Consider the following 16,656-nt stretch of genomic DNA (forward strand, 5'->3'; position numbering starts at 1 on the left):
ACTGAGGAGCCGGGGCCATTCGCGCAAATCCCAGTCCTCCTGACGTCGACACCTGTGGAGACCCCGCCGTCCTCCCGCTGGGCCGTGGACCAAAGGCGAAGGAGCAGGGAGGTGCCCGAGCCGCCTCCCTGGAGCGCCACCGTCGGGTGGGGCGTGGCCTCCGGTCTCCAGCACAGAACACGCCCGTTAGCACCACCAGGAGGCTCTCCGCTGTTGGCTCCCACGGGCCATCCAGACACGCCGGCTGCGTCCACCCCTGTCTCTCACGTCCGCGGACGAGAGCAGAGACGGCACGTCTAAAAGGGCCTCTCTTCCTCTCCGAGGAGCCGGAATGTTTGACCGGATCCCCACGATATTCCCAGGGAATCCGTGTGAGGTTGTGATGTTACCCAAACGCGGACACCTTCCCACAAGGATGACAGAACAGGGGACACGAACCCCCAGGAAAAAGGAAAGGGAAGGAAGGAAAGCAGGAGATGCAGTGCTCCCCCCACCAGGCTGCGCTCACAGCCGGAAGCCGCAGAAGGACTCCTCAGACACGGGCCGTCTGCCTAGGCTTCCGAGGAGACGGCTTCCAGACACTGTGCTTGTTCGCGACATGAATCGAAATGGAGAAGACCGGAACGGAAGCGGCAGGTTGAAAAAGCAGGAGTGTGAAGGACGAGGCACGCCGAGAGTCGGCGCGAAGATTGTCGGAAGGTACAAAAGACACAAAGGGTAAATAAAAACCCGAATCGAACCCATTCAGCAAAGATCTAGGTGCATCCTGGGTTGGGGGTCCTACACAGATGTTTCCCATCGGCACGTGCTGGTTTTTTTTCTCTGACGTTTATGGAGAAACCCAGCTTCCCGTGGGTCTAAAGATAGCCACTCTTGAGAGGAGAAAAGGAGAAGCAGGAAGGAAGTCTCACAAGAAAAGACGAGGACATTTTTAGCAAATTGCAAGATACTCAGAAAAAAAGCGAACGGGTAAGGAAGCGTGAATATCACGAGCGATAAACTAAGCTGGTGTTCAGGGGCCCCTGACCAGCAACTCCTGATTGACGTGCTGCCGAAATACGCCGTAGCCCAAACGACATGACGTGAAACCCTTTAACCCGGAGGAGTGGGGGTGTGGTGCCCTCGGAGGCAGCTAAGAGCTGTGGGCCAAGATGGTTATCTTCTTTTTTTAAAGTTTATTTATTTTAAGAGAGAGAGAGAGAGACTGGGGGCGCGGGGGCAGAGAGAGGGAGACAGAGAATCCCAAGCAGGCTCCACGCCGTCCCCGCAGAGCCCCGCGCGGGGCTCGATCTCACGAACCGTGAGGTCATGACCTGAGTCGACACCACGTCGGATGCCTAACCGACTGGGCCGCCCGGGCGCCCCGCTGAGATGGCTAACTTCTACAGATACGATGCAGATACGGGCTGGACCCGAAGGTGAAGGTACATGTGTCATGAGCCTCGGAACACGGGAAAACCAAAATAAGCAGGAACACGAGAAAATCCTGACAGAGCCAGATTTTGCAGCGGTCAAGCAGGTCAAAGCCATAGAGCGAAAAAGGACGCAGAAGACTGAATGATAAAACCGAACGTCTTTACATACCTGTGTCCACGTATAATCTCGTACCCTTACAAACGTCTTAGAGCGCTTAGGAAAAAATGCGTTTCTCATTTACCCAAACCACCCAAACCCCTAAGTGCGTAAGAAAATAACAGCTTACGTTGAGTGGATGGTCACAAGTCCCTGGGGCACCTGTCTCCTGAAACCTTTAGCCCCTCTCCACCTGCGGACCCGTCAGAGGCACCCACGTAGGAGTCCAAGCCCCTCCGTGCTGTGGGGTTTTCGCTGCAGCAAAGGAAACGGACCCAGAGGCTGCCCAGTGCCTCGGTTTATCGGCCCGTCACAGAGGTAGTCGGCGCGTGGTCAAGGAAGCCCGCCCTCTCCGCCCCAGGTCCGCGAGCCCGCGTGTCCATCCCTGCTCATGTCCGCCCAGTGGGGGACCCCCCCCCCACCTCCCAGGCCACAGATGGGTACAGGCGAGGGGTCTGTCGAGGCACGAAATAATTGCCCTGTAACTAACTTTAACCTCCCTTATCCCGGTGTCTCGTGGGTGAGCCGGCAGGTGTGTGGAAATAACACGTGTGGGAGTTTCGAGACTGCAGGGAAAGGAGCCCCTCGGTCACAGGTGCAAGGCCACGCCCCTGACAAGCAGGGCGGCGCTGGGGTCCACGCTCAGGGAGTTGGGGCCACTGCCCCGCGCTTCCTCCGTGGGCTTGGGAGGAAACTGTCCGAGGAGGAGCTTCCTTCCGTTGGTTCTTTCCATCGTCCCGACCCTCGGGAAGGGCCCGCCCTCCGGCAGCATGTGGCCCAGCCCGGGTGTTGGAGGACGGCCCGTGCCCTCGTGCGCAGAGAAGGCGTGTGCGGCCGGACGGCCGGGATACGTCCTGCTCGAAGACACCCGTCCTTCGCCTGCTCCCCGGCTGCCCCCCGCGTCCCATAGTCTGGAGGGCAGGGAGCCCTTGACCGTGACCTTGCCCTGCCTTTCCTAGCGGAGAAGAAGATGATGACTTCAGCCTCTGCGGCGGGAACCCAGCAGATCTACTCCCAGGGAAGCCCGTTCCCCCCCGGACACTCGGGGAAGGCCTTCAGGTATGTGCTGGGAGGGGGCCGGGGGCGGGGGATGCCCCTCACAGGGAAGCCCTGGATCTCAGAGCTCGGCCCCGTGCACGGCGAATGCTGCAAACACCGGTTAGGGGCTGCTGCCCTCTGGGCCCTGGGCCGGGCCGGGGTTCTGGTGGCTCTGGTCCTGCCCCGGGAGCACCCAACGTGTTGCTATTAGATGCATTGCTATCGCCGGCTGGGGAAGGAGGGTCGGGGACTGGGAAGAACGGCCAGAGGAGAGACGGGCTGCCCGCAGGAGGGTGTGTGGGTCCTACGTGCACCCACCAAACATCCAGCTCTCGAGGAGAACGGTCCCAGGCCCAAGCCCAGGCGGGCAGAGGTCCCCATACAGCCCGGCCACCGGGTGACTTGGCCAGAGCCCAAGGGAGCATCAGGTGCAGGCAGGAACCCGGACCGGGCAGGTGGGACTGACCGCCCCGGGGGAGGGGGCCCTGCCAGGAACCTGCCCTCACGAAGGAGGCTCAGGCTCACGCTTCCCCACTGGGCCGCGGACGGACCTGGAGAAGCAGCTCAGAGCCGAGCCCAGGGTAGCAGGCTGAGATCCCACGGTGGCCGCGGCCTGCCCTTCAGCGGGGTGTTCTGGATGCAGCCTGCTCCGGGGCTCTGGGGAGCGGCTCCCCGGTCCGGACAAGAAGGCGGCCGAGCCAGCTGCTCCTGAGCCTTCGTCACCGCCGGCCGCCCCTCCCCGCGGCACAGTGCAGGAGGCTCCAGACTCCTCTCCTGCCGCGGGGTTACGTGCCCCCCTGCTCTCGGCACACGGTGACGGCCACAGTTCCGTGCCAGGCTCTGCACCACTCCCAGCCCGGGCAGGCGCTCACCGAGTCCTGGCGACACTTGCCGCCTGTCCCTCTGTACGAGGGGCGGCGGGGAGGGAGCAGAGGCCAGAGGTGAGGAGCGGCCAGGCCTAGGTAGCACATCCGGCGAAGGCCTGGCCGGCTCCTGAGCCGAGCCTGGAAGCCAAGGTCAGCTTGTCACTCGATGGGGCGATGGGGCACGCAGGCCTCGGGAATGTGCCGAGCAAAGCCTGGGTGGCGGGAGAGGCTTCGAGTCTGGGGGAAACAGGAGGGGACCGCGGAGGCCTTGAATACCATGCTAGGGAGCTGGAGGGGAGAGACTTGGGGAAATGGGTCTGGGAGAAAGTCGGGGGCGGTGTGTCGGGGGAGAGTGGAAAGTGGGGCTGGAGATGGTTCTTAGGACAGATGGTCCAGCTTGAGATGCTGAGCTGGGCTGAGGCTGTTGTCATAGAAGCAGAAGTTGGAGGGCAGTTACGGAGGAGAGGCAGGCTGGCGGTGTGGGGAAGGAGTCAGGGGAAGGCGCCAGCCCCTGTGCAGAGCCTGGCATCGGGAGGCATTTACTCACTGCTCATCTATGGAGTGGACGGATGGGTGGATGAAGAAGGGATGGAGGGAGGGAGGGAAGGAGGGATGGAGGGATGATGGAGGGAGGGAGGAAGGGAAAGAAGGAGGGAAGGAGGGAGGGAGGGAGAGATGGAGGGATGATGGAGGGAGGGAGGGAGGAAGGGAAAGAAGGAGGGAGGGAGGGAGGGAGGGAGGGAGGGATGATGGATGGAGGGAGGGAGAGGAAGGGAAAGGGAAAGAAGGAGGGAGGGAGGGAGGGAGGGAGGGAGGGAGGGAGGGATGATGGATGGAGGGAGGGAGAGAGGAAGGGAAGGAGGGAGGGAGGGAGAGATGGAGGGATGATGGATAGAGGGAGGGAGGGAAGAAGGGAGGGAAAGGAGGGAGGGAGGGGGGAAGGAGGGATGATGGATGGAGGGAGAGAGGGAGGGAGGGAAGGAGGGAGGGAGGGATGATGGATAGAGGGAGGGAGGGAGGAAGGGAGGGAGGGAGGGTTGGATGGATGCTCATGAGGCCTTAACCCTGTGGAATGGGCTGAATTTCCTGTAAATCTAAGGGGCCCGCGCTCGTTTGAGGGGGAAGAGTGTGGGGCCAATGGCAGAGGGGGCCCTGAGCCCTAGCACAGTGGCCTTGCTGCACATGCCCAAGCGTGTCCTCACCCCGAGTCCTGCCGTGGTGCTGCCGGCCTTGGCCCCGGCCCGTGTGTTCCGAGACCGGGGCCCCTGGGGAGGGCCGGGCACGGGGCCGGCCCTCCTCTGCCAGCGCCCTCCAGGGGGTGGCGGGGTGGGGGAGAGGCCCCTGTAAAGAAAAGGCCCCTGATCAGAAAAGGCCTTCTGAGGCCGACTGGGAAAGGAGCCTTGTGTGTGAAGTGACGAAGTGTTTTATGGGGGACGGGAACGATGTCCCCTCGTCACGGCCAGGACCGGAGGGCTCTGATGTTCTCCGGGGCTCCCTGGCTGGAGGGGAACCGGATGGCATAGAAGAAAGACTGTAACTCATGAGTAACGTTGTCCCCTCGCTTCTCTACTGGTCTATAAACTGCCTTTCTTCAAAACCCACCAGAGCCTTCCATGGTTAGCCCCATCCCCCTCCCCCGACTCCCCGCTGGGCCCCCAGCGCTCTGGCCCCAGCGGAGCCAGGAGGAAGGGCCTGAAGGGAGACAGCAGTCTCTGGCCACCTTCCGGTCTTTAATGAGCTTATTGTATAATCGGTGTGGCTGGAAAAAGCTCTGGGCAGCAGCGTCTGCCTGCAGGGCCCGTGGGGCCGTGGGGATGCGCCCCCTGTGACACACACACAGCAGGCGTGGGGGGTCATGAGGAGTGAGGGGGGCGGCGGGAAAGTGTGCTCTGGGGGTTGGGCGAGGCCCCCCCTGTCCCCCCCGGCAAGCTTTCACTCACAGGCTCTCTTTTTGCTGGGAACCAGCCGACAGCCTGCGGCCCGTTTGCTGAATCCTCGGCCCCGTGGGCGTCCCCTAAGGGACACATTAACCAGAGCACAGAGCAGCCATCCACTCCGGGCTGATTTTCGTTCTAAGATGCCGCCCCCTCAGAATCTTCTGCGGGTAGCAAGAGACACACGGGTGGGGTCTGGGCCGCGAGGAAGAGAGAGCGGGCCCTGCTGGGGCCAAAGAGGCAGAGTGCAGCGGTGACGGGCTGGGGGCCTTTTTGTCCCGTGACGTGCTGCCCTGGAGAGACGGATGGACGGACAGAGGCCGCACGTGGGATTGAACAGGAGGCCCAGGGACCCGCGTCACGGGCGAGGGGTCTCCCGGGGACAAAAGCGATTTCGTCTCTCGTAGCTCTTCTGTGGTCCACGTGCCTGGTGTGAATGACATCCAGTCCTCCTCGTCAACGGGCCAGAACATGTCCCAAATCTCCCGACAGCTAAACCAGAGTCAGGTGGCGTGGACAGGGAGCCGGCCGCCCTTTCCCGGACAGGTACGGGCCTCAGTGAGGGCGTTGCCCCGGGTGCCAGGCTGCTGGGAGCCCCCGGCCCTGGGACACGCCCAGCCCCCTGGTAGTCGCCATGAGGCGGGTGTCCACTGTGGAGTCCGCCGAGCCCAGCGCCCCGAGAGCCCCGCTCACTGCGGGACTGGGGGCAGGTTCAACCAGACCCGCCCCAGAGACGCGGGGCCCAAGTCCTGCAGTTCCTGGGCCCACACACGCGGGCCCGATCCCAGGCTCGTGCCCAGTTGGCCAGGAGGGCCATGGGGAGTCACCGTCGGCCACTGGGGTGGCAGCGACCCACCTGGGGCCTGCTGGTGACACCGCCCTCCTCTCTGCTTTGTCCTGATTGTAGCAAATCCCTTCCCAGTCTGGCAAGACTCAGTCGTCTCCCTTTGGGATTGGAACGAGCCACACGTACCCAGCAGACCCCTCTTCCTACAGCCCTCTCTCCAGCCCAGCTACGTCCTCGCCCAGCGGGAACGCCTACTCCAGTCTCGCCAGCAGGACTCCGGGGTTCGGTAGGTGAGGCGTGAGGGCGGGAATTCCCAGGGGAGCCGGCAGAGTGCTTTCTGCACATCCCGAGTTCGGGGGACCGAGCCCCCAGCTCCCAGAGCCCTGGGACCAGGTCTGGAGGTTTCCAAGCGCCTCCTGTCCAGCTCTGGGGGTCCGGTGGTATTCCTAAGACACTGGCTGCTTGGGTCTTGGCTTTGTGGGGTGACTGGCATTTCCAAGGCCCTGGGACTATATTCCTGTGTGCCGCTGCGTTCTGAGAGCTGTTTCAGCCCTTTTCGGTCCTTGGCAAGGAGTTTCAGGTGCCCCACGTCAAAAACACCATAATCTTGGTTTCAAACAGTCAAGGAACAGTCGTGAGGATGGCCAATTGTATAAAGACGTCGTGTGTGAATAAGAGGCACTGTGATGTTCTCTCTCTTGTTAATATGCAAAGAGGGGCCCCTCCCACGTGAGAACACCTGTCCCAGCTCCTCAGGCCGTAAAGGGTTAAGTGGCCGTTCCTTCTGGTGCGAGTCCCGGGGGCCTTTGCTCCTGCTGTGTGGCTTGTGTGGCTGGCGTGGGCCGGGGCTCCGCTTCACATCAGGAGGGGCTGGGGAGGGGCCCGGGGCCCGGCCCAGCATCCTGAGCTGATGCCCGCCCGCCTTCTCACAGCGCGGTCGCTGGTGACAGCCAATGACATGGCCCTTGGGGCGCCTCGCTGCTGATCGGGATTTCCATTCCAGGCCGGAAGCTCCCCTTTGCGCGTCTGTCGGCCTTAGGGACGAGGCCGTGTCCCTCACCCGCACGCGGGGTCATCCGCCGCACACGTCTTCTCCCACCCCCGCCACTCGCGGCCCCGCAGCCCCTGCGGCATGAGGTCGTGGGCGTGGCGTTTCGCGACCTCTTGGGGTCACTGCCGCGTGGCTGCAGCTCAGCTCTGTGGCCTTCCGTTCACTTGGAGCAGGTGCTCGTGTGGGGCCTCAAGCTCCCCCTGCCGGCTGGTTCCGTGCCGTTTCAGGAAGGACAGGCCCCGAGCCGCTGCTTTCCAGGCCCCCGGGCACCCAGCTCGGAAGCCACCCTGGTCCCCTCACCCTCACCTCCCGGCGGTCTCTGCCTCCGGCTGCGGCCCCTGGGGAGCGGTCCACACGCCTCACCCTGAAGGGGCCGGGGCAGACCAGGCCTGCAGGCACCCGGTGCTTCCTGGGAGACGGGAGGCCTGGCCCTCGGTGCGGCATCGAGGCCGGGAGACGCACGGGCACTGGGAGATGGGCAGGGCAGCTCTCTGGGGACAGCAGCCTCGGTGTGACACAGGCCCGGGGGGCTCCGGATCTGGAAGGTCAGGGGAGAGTGGGTGCTCGTCCTGGCAAGGCCACAGCAAAAACAGCGGGGGCCCCTGCGCTGCCCTGGCGATCTGGGCTCTGATCTCCACCTGGCAAATGCGGGCTCTGAGCTGTAGACGTAGATGAGACACGGGAGGGACACAGGCCCCCAGCTGAGGCCCCTGCATGACTCGACGGCCAAGAGCAGCCCCATACGGACGGGGCTCCGGGCTCAGCAGATGCCTCTGCATTGCGCTCACGCTCTCCTGCCCTCAGCGATCCCAGTGGGAGTCATGGCCGCAGCTGACTCTGGACGCTCTGTCTGCCCGGCACTCGATACGCGAGAATCCTTCAGTGCTGCCGGTAGCCCTAAGGGGAGATGCCTGATCGCTCCCATTTCACAGAGAAGTACCCTGAGGCGCGGTGAGGTCCCTCGGGCTCTGCTCGCCAGCGTCTTCTGATCTGCTGTTCAGGGCGCCTTAGAATCGGGTGGGGATAGGTGTCCCTGCAGAGGTCTCTTGGTCTGTGTTAACGAGAGGGCCGGGACCCCCTTGGCAGGGTGCGTGGAGAGCGGTTTCCCGTGGCCTTCCCTCTGTCCCTCCTTTGCTGACGGTGACCCAGAGGGGGCCGTGGCGGGCTTGGAAGCCAGTCCCTGGGGAGGGGGACAGGAAGCTGAGGGGGAGCTTGGGACGGGGGTTGGTCTTGATGGGGGGGTGCCAGCACCATCCAGACGAGGCGCTCGCGGGGGCCGGCCAGCGGCTGGTGTGGGCAGGAGGCCCCAGCACAGGTGTGGGGCCTGGGGGGCAGGCGGGGCGGGGCGGGGATGGGGGATGTGCAACGTGTCGGAGACCCATAGCTCTGCTCCAGGGGCTTCAGGGACACGGGGCCCGTGGGGACGGGCTTCAGTCAGGGTCAGAGAGAAGAGGGTGTTCGAGGGGCTGGTGAACAAGGATGGGTGGTCCCGAGCACAGTGGGAGGGGTGCAGGGAAGAGAGCAGGAGAAGGGACAGAGCAGCCCCCACTAAGGTCAGACTCAGCAGTCATTGAATGAACCCAGGACTACGAACCAGCCGTGTCTAGCCGTGCAGTGGACACTCCCCCGGGCCCTGTGTGCGACCTGAGTGGCTTCCAGGCCCCCTCTGAGGGCGCAGGCCGGACGGCCGTGCGTGGGGCCTGCTGGTTGGGCCCGGAGGGTTCGCAGGCCCGCAGCCCCCCTGCCCACAGTACCCGGCTCAGCTGGTTGTCCGGGGCCGGATACCGGGGTCCCGACTGCCCTGTGTCACCGGCCGGAGCAGGCAAGCTGACGGCCGGCACCCCTGGCGGCTGCTGTGACCAAGGTCTGGCACAAACAGGCCAGCGCTCCAGCGGGCTCCTCAGGATGGCCTGTGGACCGAGCTCCGACCTTGAACGGGAGAGCGGCCCTTCTGGGTTCTGGCACCTTCTACGAACCACACGCTCGTTTGCTCCCCGGGTTTCCCGGCATCTGCCCAAAACGCTCCCGCCCTCGCGGGCCTGGTGACGCGCCCTGAGCTGCGCTGCCGATGCGTTTCCATTTCCAGAACTGGTTTCAGCTTCTGCTCAGCCTGGGTCTCACCCCGCCCGACGAGGAGGTCCAGACGCGGAACTGGAGCCACGTCCTGGGGGCCGACAGGTGCGAGCGTCGCCTCCCTGTGGAGCTAAGCGGGAGGGGCGCGGTCCGGGTCCAGGCAGGATGCAGAAGCCACACCAGCCACGGGAACCGGGACGCTCGGTATAAAGATCCTTAACTAAGAAGAGGCAGTGAAAGACGCGGCCTGAGGAAGACCGGTGCGGCCAACGTGGGCGCCAGCTTCCCGCTCAGAGAAGCGGGTTGCTCCTACGACCCAGGAATCCACGCGCTTCTCGAGGTTGTGAAGTTTGGTCTGGAAGCTCACCCGTTTGTCCGGATGGCAGCAGCCCGCGGCACGCTCTCCTTGGACCGCGGGGCTGGCGGGCTAGGAGCGGCCAGCCCCGCATCACCCAGGAGGGGTCGCCTTGTAGTCAAGGCGCATCGTGGAGTCTGCCTGTCACCCGCGCGGCTCGGGAAACGGTGTCTCAGTGGCAGAGGCTGGAAGAAGGTCCTCCCCCCGGGCCTCCTGGCGGACGGCAGTGAGTCCCTCCTGCAGGTCACTGCCTGGGAGGGACCTCCCCCGGGAAGACCCCGCAACGGGAGGTCCGGCTTCCGCGTCCCCCCGACGCCGCCTGGCTCCCCTTGCAGCTGTCGGCGGTCCTGGTGGCCTGGTCGCTCATCTGTCCTCCCCAGGGCACTGGCCAGTCTTGGTCACCACCGTGGCCCCAGCACTCCGCTCAGCGGCAGGTGCACGGTGGGCGTTGGATACAAACGCTCGGTTTACCAAGCGAGTGCACGGGGCGTCCGCGTCAGAACGGGACTCCGGCATTCACAAGCCGGACGAGTCGGGCCAGTTCGTTCCCTGGCATCTTAGAGCCTCTGTTTCCTTGTGTGGCAAAGGCGGGTAACGGGCCCGTGTCTTAGGGTCAGAGGGAAGAGTAAGTGACACGGAGTGACTTTTCCTGTGGCAAACGTTTAAGAAGGAGCATTTCCCTTCCCGGCAGTTTAAGGATGTTTATTCTGAAATCCTGCGTCTGTCGTCAGCAGAACTACGCCGACCGTCCTGCAGCCTTCAGCCCCTGCCGCCTGGCCCGCCGCAGGGCGTCACGGGGCTGACGCAGGAACGTGCATGGGTTTCATCACAAGCTGACGGTGGCCGGGACGCTTCAAATGGGAGGAGGAGGAGAGGGTGACGGGAGGTGCGGCCCTCTTTCCGCTCCTTTCCGTTCTTCTTTCCCTCCGCAAATACGTCCGGAAGTCTCCGGTATCGAGAACTGGGGGAACCCTCGGTGACGCGTGACCTGGGGCTGGGTCAGCGTAGTGGCGGCCTCGCCAGGAGGTGACGTGAGGCCACAGGCAGGCTGGCACCCGACGGGGCGCTGCGTTCAGGGACACGGTGCAGGGGAGTGGACGTGAGCCGGAGGAGAGAGCCCACAGCCGTGCCTTCCCCGCCTGGAGGCTCTGAGGGGGAGAGAGGCTGGATTCTCGCACAGGGAGCCTGAGGCACCCCTCGGAGACTTAGACGTGGCCCCCAGGCCGGGCAGGTGATCCCGCAGCCAAGAGAAGTAGGGCTGTGCACGTCCACCCACCGGACGCAGGTGTGGTGTCCTGACCGTCCGCGGCCTCCACCTGCGCCCCCTCCGCCCCGCGTCCGCTTCCAGGCGCCCTCACGTCGTGCACCCGTTGCCACGGCGGCCGCCTCGTATCTGGGCTCCTTTGCTCTCTGTGCGCTCGCCCTGGGCGGTGGGGCTCCCGGATGCACGGGGCTGTGCGGCCGCTCCCCTGCCTGCGAACCCCCGCGGGTCCCTGCCACCTGCACAGCGGGGGACCCGAGCCTGGGCCTGCCCTCCGGCCGGTCACACTCAGGCCCTTATCCCCAGAGCCGCCACTGGGTCCCCGGGCAGAACACGCCCTCCTCACGCCCACGTCTTTGCACAGACGGATCCCTGCATCGGGGACGCTCTTCAGCCCTGCCTCCGAGCTCTGTGCCATCAGCTCCTGCCCCTGGGAGCTTTTCCTGCATGCGGGGACGGGTCAGGTGCCCTCCGAGAGCTGGCTTTGTCACTGTCGCACCCTGTCAGGGCAGCCCCCGACTGCGTGGCCCTGCCTTTCTGTCCCCTCCCTGCCCTGCCGTGAGCTCCTCCAGGAGGGGCCGGCTTCCTGGCCTGGGTGCCTACCTGCAGGGAGCCGGGGTCAGGGCAGGAGCTCAGGACCAGCATATGGGGGGTGGGGGTGGGGGGGCAAGTTTAAGGCCGTAGCCGGAAGGAAAGATGGAAGGAATTGATTCACGGCGGGCAGAACCCCAGCAAGGACTCACTGTGGTGGCAAAGTCCTGGGGCCTCCCGAACCGCGGTCCCTCCCCCGAACACTTTGTGGGGTCGCCTGTGGTCAGTGTCGCCGCTGGAAAGGGCAGGATGGGGCCTGTCCTGCTACCCAGAGCCTGACGGAGAGCTCATTGCCTGCGACATGGCACCGAATGGTTTACAAGAGAGAACGTTCAAGGTGTTTCTTTTTTTTTTTTTTTTTAGCGTGCTCCCGGATAAACTGATCCTCTTAGGTTGAATCTTCAAAATATTTTAGACCGCCTTCTACTCGTTTTTCCTGCTTGGTTTTTCCATTGGGTGTTTGTTGTAAAGTGTAGACGGAGACAAGCTGCTCTCCGCACAAATTAACGTGCCGATTCCTGCAAAGAGGCCCATCTCCGGGTCTGAGCCGCGCCCCAGTGCCTTTGCTCACACGCCACCTGGAAACACTCAGGGACGAGCCAGCGGGGCCGTGGCTCGGGGCCCCCGTGGAAGGCCCTCGCGGCTTCAGCGCAGTGAGGTTGGCGGAAGGCAGGGAACGCTGAGCTGAAACTCTTCCTCGGGCAGAACCAGACTTTTCAGAGGACAGCCCGGGGGCTGCAGCGGCAGAGATGGCTTCTCCCTTCTCGGGACTGCAGGGGGGTGGCCCGGGGTAGGGGGGGCCCAGACCCCACCGACAAGCCCCCCACCAAAGCCCCAGAGGGCACGGAGGGCTCCAGGACCGAGCCCCCGGTGCCCCTGCCGGTGCGCTCCGAGGGGACCCACCCCCTGCACCGAGTGCTGGCGGTTGGCATTGACTTGCTACCCGTGGGTCGGTGCGAGCCGGAAGGGGACGGCGGCCGGCTCTGGACGGAGCGTGCCTTCCAGACGCGGGGCCTCTGGGCCGTGGCAGGTCCGACGGAGCCGCGGCTCGGCCCTGAAGGCGGTGTCCTGTGCGTGGGCTCTTTCAGCTGAGAGCGGACAGAGCGGCGGGCAGTTCCAAGGGCGGCCCTCGGAGGTCTGGTCCCAGTGGCAGAGCCAGCACCACGGGCAGCAGAGCGGTGAGCAGCACCCCCACCAGCAGCCCGGTCAGACTGAAGTGTTCCAGGTAAATCGAGCGAGCACCGCCTTGTCGTAGGTACCGGCACCTTCTCTCTGCTTCCTTTCCCCTGCCCCCTGCCACAGCCCCGCCTGCTCCATAGAGACCTGAGTTCTGGCCCAGCCCCGGGGACGGGGGCCGGGAGCGCGGGCCTCCGCTGCCCTCTCTGGTCGGGGACACCCGGGCATCACGTAGCCGTCCGTCGTTGGAGACGCTCCCGGCCACGCCTCGTCCCCTAGCCCCGCGCGCCTGTGCTCTGCCCCCTTGGGGTTTTTCTGGGCCCATCTTCGGCCACAAGTTTCCCCGGGAGGAAGGCTCCAGATGGAGGCGTGAGCTGATTGACTCCCCCTGAGCCCAGTGCTCGGCCCATCCCACGGGGCCCGCACGAGGAAGAAGCACCGAGGCGCCTTCCGTTGTGCCCGGAGCTTCCACGTCTGCCCTGCAGAGCACGGATGCGCAGGAAGCACGTGGGGAGAGGGACTTGAGACCCCCCCCGGCCCGTAACCCGCCTCCCGAGGGGGCTCTCTCCTCGTCCCCAGCGCCTCTCCCACCCAGCCGAGCGACACCTTCGCAGACAGGGGTCTAGAACCCAGATGTCCCTCTAGGTCTCCAGAGGGTCAGCGTTCTGACCTCCTTCCTCCGTCCTTACGCCGCACAGCAGCCGCGTGGCGCAGAATTCCCCAACCCGGCTGTTCGTGGTCACGAGGCTAAAAAGAATTCTTGGTCAAATAAGCGCGTGAAACGCTGGTTAAGCAAAGTTGTTCGGTTTCTTGACCGCAGGACTTATCAGAGGCTTTTATTATACTAATGAAGACTGAGGCTATTTTAGGCGGTAGGCGGAGTGCGTATGCCTTGTTCCCCACAACCGCTCGTCCACACGGTCCTTTTCTCCCAGAGTGTCTCACGGGCCAAGAATTTGAGAGAACACGCCTTGGGAAATTTTCCACAGGGGATTGAAATACTGGCTATGCCCATTGTCTGGATGGGCACTCTGAGGCCGGCCGAACTTGAAGGGCCTGTTACAAGTGAAGCTTCAGGATGCAGGCATTTGGCCCCGCCCCTGGAACACGCACAGCCTTGCTCCGGGCCCTGATAGGTTCACCCCACCGATGGGCTCCTGTGCGCCCTCCGTCCTGGCTTTACATACACGCGGGTTATGTCCTGAGGCTCGGTTTACCTGCTGGGATGACCCCGCCCCCCCCAGGGGGTAGCGGCTTCCGGGTGTGGACATCTGAGGCCCCCCTGAGACCCCTGGGCTGCCCCAAGGAAGGTGAGCGTGAGGGGGAGCGGCAGGCTGGGCTCCTGGGACACGCAGGTGCCCAGGAGGGTGAGCTGACCGCCCTCGGCCTTCTCTTCTCCCCTCCCGCAGGACATGCTGCCCATGCCCGGAGACCCGACCCAGGGGACCGGCAACTATAACATCGAGGACTTCGCGGACCTGGGCATGTTCCCGCCCTTCTCCGAGTAGCGGCGGGCAGAGTGCGGCTGGCGCTGGGCGGCGTGGCTCCTGTCGTGACCGCGCCACCCACGCGGGCGGGGCCCCCCCGCACCCTGCTTGCCCCGCCCGCCCCGCCACGGTCCCCCCCAGCAGAAAGCGTCTCACCCCCGTGCTCCTCCCCTGCACAGCGCCTCTCCGCTCTGGCCCCCAGCCCGGGGCCACCGACCAGGAGCCCCGGTAGCCGTCGGGGGGCTGGTTGTATTTATTGTACTTTGTGTGTGCTTGGGAGGCGAGCCGACTGGGCGCCGGGAGTCTGGTTGTGAATAATCTCCTAGTAGACGGTTTTCGCCTATAAAACGTTCACCTGTAGTCCAGAGTGAGTGTCCGGGGCCTGCCCAGGCCTCAGGAATGGGGTTTCTTCCCGCCTTTAACCGCCGTGGGTGGGCGGGCTCGGGTGCGGGGAAGGGAGGCCAACAGGACGCCTGGCCTGTGTTCTCCGCGCTGGGCCCGAGCAGGCGGGGACCCAGGGCCGGACGCCAGCTCCCCTGCCCCCAGCTCAGCGGCGCCCCGACTGGAGCGAGCTTGGCCCGGGGTCCCGGTGCCCGGCTGCGGTTCCACAGCCTCGCCAGGAGTCCTGGCCGGGAGCCCGCTCGCTTTAATGCGCCGGGCTTCTGAGAGGAAGCGGCCGCCTCCTCTTCCAGGAGGCCCCGAGGACCTGGCTGCCTGGTGAGCGCACGCCCTCGTCCCCCCACCAGGCCAGCGCCTCTGGGGCTGCAGAGCCCTGGGCCTTATGTGCAAGAGCGAGCGGGGAGGCGGGACGCCCAGGCCCCCTCGTCCCGTGCCCTGCCGTGCGGGCCTGCTCCCCCAGGACCGGCCCTGGCGGCCACGTTGCATCAGTGACCTGGAGGGGGCTCAGGTGCGGACCCGCACGGGGGTAGGAACGCAACCCACCAGGCCCCTGAGCCTTCTCTCCTCGGCCGGCTGGGGGGCCGTGGTGTCTGGGGAGGGACGGGGTGCAGGTCTGTGAGGCAGGAGGCTGGGGCTCCCGCTCAGATTCTGCCACACTCCCCGGGGCCCCGAATTCTCAGGTGGTCTCAGGACGCGAAGAAGAGCCCACTTCTGGAAACTTGTGCCGGCTGACTGGGCCGTGGTCCCTGGCTGGCTGTGTTTCCCCGTCTTTGCTGAACCCGCCCCCTCCCACGCCCCGTGCGCACAGAGGCAGGCTCTCTGAGCCTCTCCTGTCCTCTTCGTGACAGCCACGCCTGGCCCCACCGTCCCACGGGCCCCCTGACTCCCACCCCCGGGAAAGCCCTGCGTCCCTCCCAGGGTCCCTCAGGCAGCCCTGCTCGGGCACCTGCCTCGGACACAACCCACGTGTCCCTCCCCTGGGATTCCGGAAGGCCAGGCCGAGTGGAGCAGGGTCTCAGCTGCCTGAGAGCAGAGTGGGCCCAGCGTGCAGGACGGGGCCGGGAGCAGTGTCTGCGCTGACCTCTGCGAGCTGGGCATTAAACGCCAGCCCCGCCTGGTGTCCGTCAGGGATCTGCGTGGCCTGTCTTGCTTGGAGAGGTCCACCTGTAACAGTCCAATGTGGGTAGAATAGCTTTGGCGAGCAGCCAGCTCTGGGTGATCCTGGTTCCTAGACTCTGGGTTCACACTCACTCAGCAGTTTCTAGAGCAGCTTTAACCCCTTTGTGTATAGCGGTGATTGATGATTGAGTACCGGGTTTAGGCACACCGGGGTCATTTTACCCTCCACACACCCTCACCGTGCCAGACCCAGAGATGGGGACAGGTGCCAGACCGGGGGGTGGTGAGGGGCAGGTGCCAGACCTGGGCGGGGGGGGGGACAGGTGCCAGACCCAGAGATGGGGACAGGTGCCAGACCGGGGGGTGGTGAGGGGCAGGTGCCAGACCTGGGGGGGGGGGGGGGCAGGTGCCAGACCAGAGTGGGGGGCTTCCCAGGGCTCACCCTGCCCGGGGCCGCCTCTGCCTCCAAGCCTGAGCCGACCCCGAGCCGTGTGTGTGTAATGTTTTCTGAGAAAGGCACAAAAAGGGCTTTTGGATCCAAGAGCGGTTCCTCTGTGAAACGAAAACAGACTTTTTGTGGCCTTTAGCCTGTGAGTTTGGCAGAATCGGGAATTTCGTATTTGTTCCTTCTGTTTTCTGGAGGGAACTAGGGGATTCTCTGGGCTGCGCACGTCAGGGGGGCACGCCAGCTGTGACCTGGGGCCACGCTGGACGCGGAGGGGACGCGGGAGAGGCAGAGCAGCCTTGCCCATCCTCTCCTGTCCCCACACCAGGGCCCAGGGTGCAGGCTGCCGCGGTCTGGGTCCGGCAGGCGAGGCCAGAGGGGCCTGAAAGCCAGTGTCATGCGGAATGTCATGACTCAGGAGGCATGGCCTCCCCTCCCCTGGCCCCCCATCCCGCATCGTCCCAGGGGTGCCCACAGGGAGCCTGACTGCGGTCCGATGGGC

General features: G+C 64.7%; 1 protein-coding gene across 10 annotated transcripts in view; it reads left to right on the forward strand.

The window, feature by feature from the left end:
* Window positions 1-14,551, forward strand: part of ARNT2 (aryl hydrocarbon receptor nuclear translocator 2) — a 145,797-nt gene extending 131,246 nt beyond the window's left edge. For 8 of the 10 annotated variants that reach the window (XM_058736358.1, XM_058736365.1, XM_058736359.1 and 5 more), the window contains 5 exons: window positions 2,532-2,631; window positions 5,818-5,956; window positions 6,318-6,483; window positions 12,617-12,753; window positions 14,114-14,551. In XM_058736358.1, the coding sequence (XP_058592341.1) occupies window positions 2,532-2,631; window positions 5,818-5,956; window positions 6,318-6,483; window positions 12,617-12,753; window positions 14,114-14,212 (641 nt within the window). In that variant the 3' untranslated portion in view covers window positions 14,213-14,551. Of the gene's footprint in view, window positions 1-2,531; window positions 2,632-5,817; window positions 5,957-6,317; window positions 6,484-12,616; window positions 12,784-13,349; window positions 14,015-14,113 lie in introns of all 10 variants that reach the window. The other 2 variants (XR_009263742.1, XM_058736360.1) reach the window with 2 other exon arrangements.
* Window positions 14,552-16,656: the final 2,105 nt, after the last annotated feature.

Source organism: Neofelis nebulosa, chromosome 7 (genome assembly GCF_028018385.1).
Source record: "Neofelis nebulosa isolate mNeoNeb1 chromosome 7, mNeoNeb1.pri, whole genome shotgun sequence".
Classification (NCBI taxonomy): Eukaryota; Metazoa; Chordata; class Mammalia; order Carnivora; family Felidae; genus Neofelis; species Neofelis nebulosa.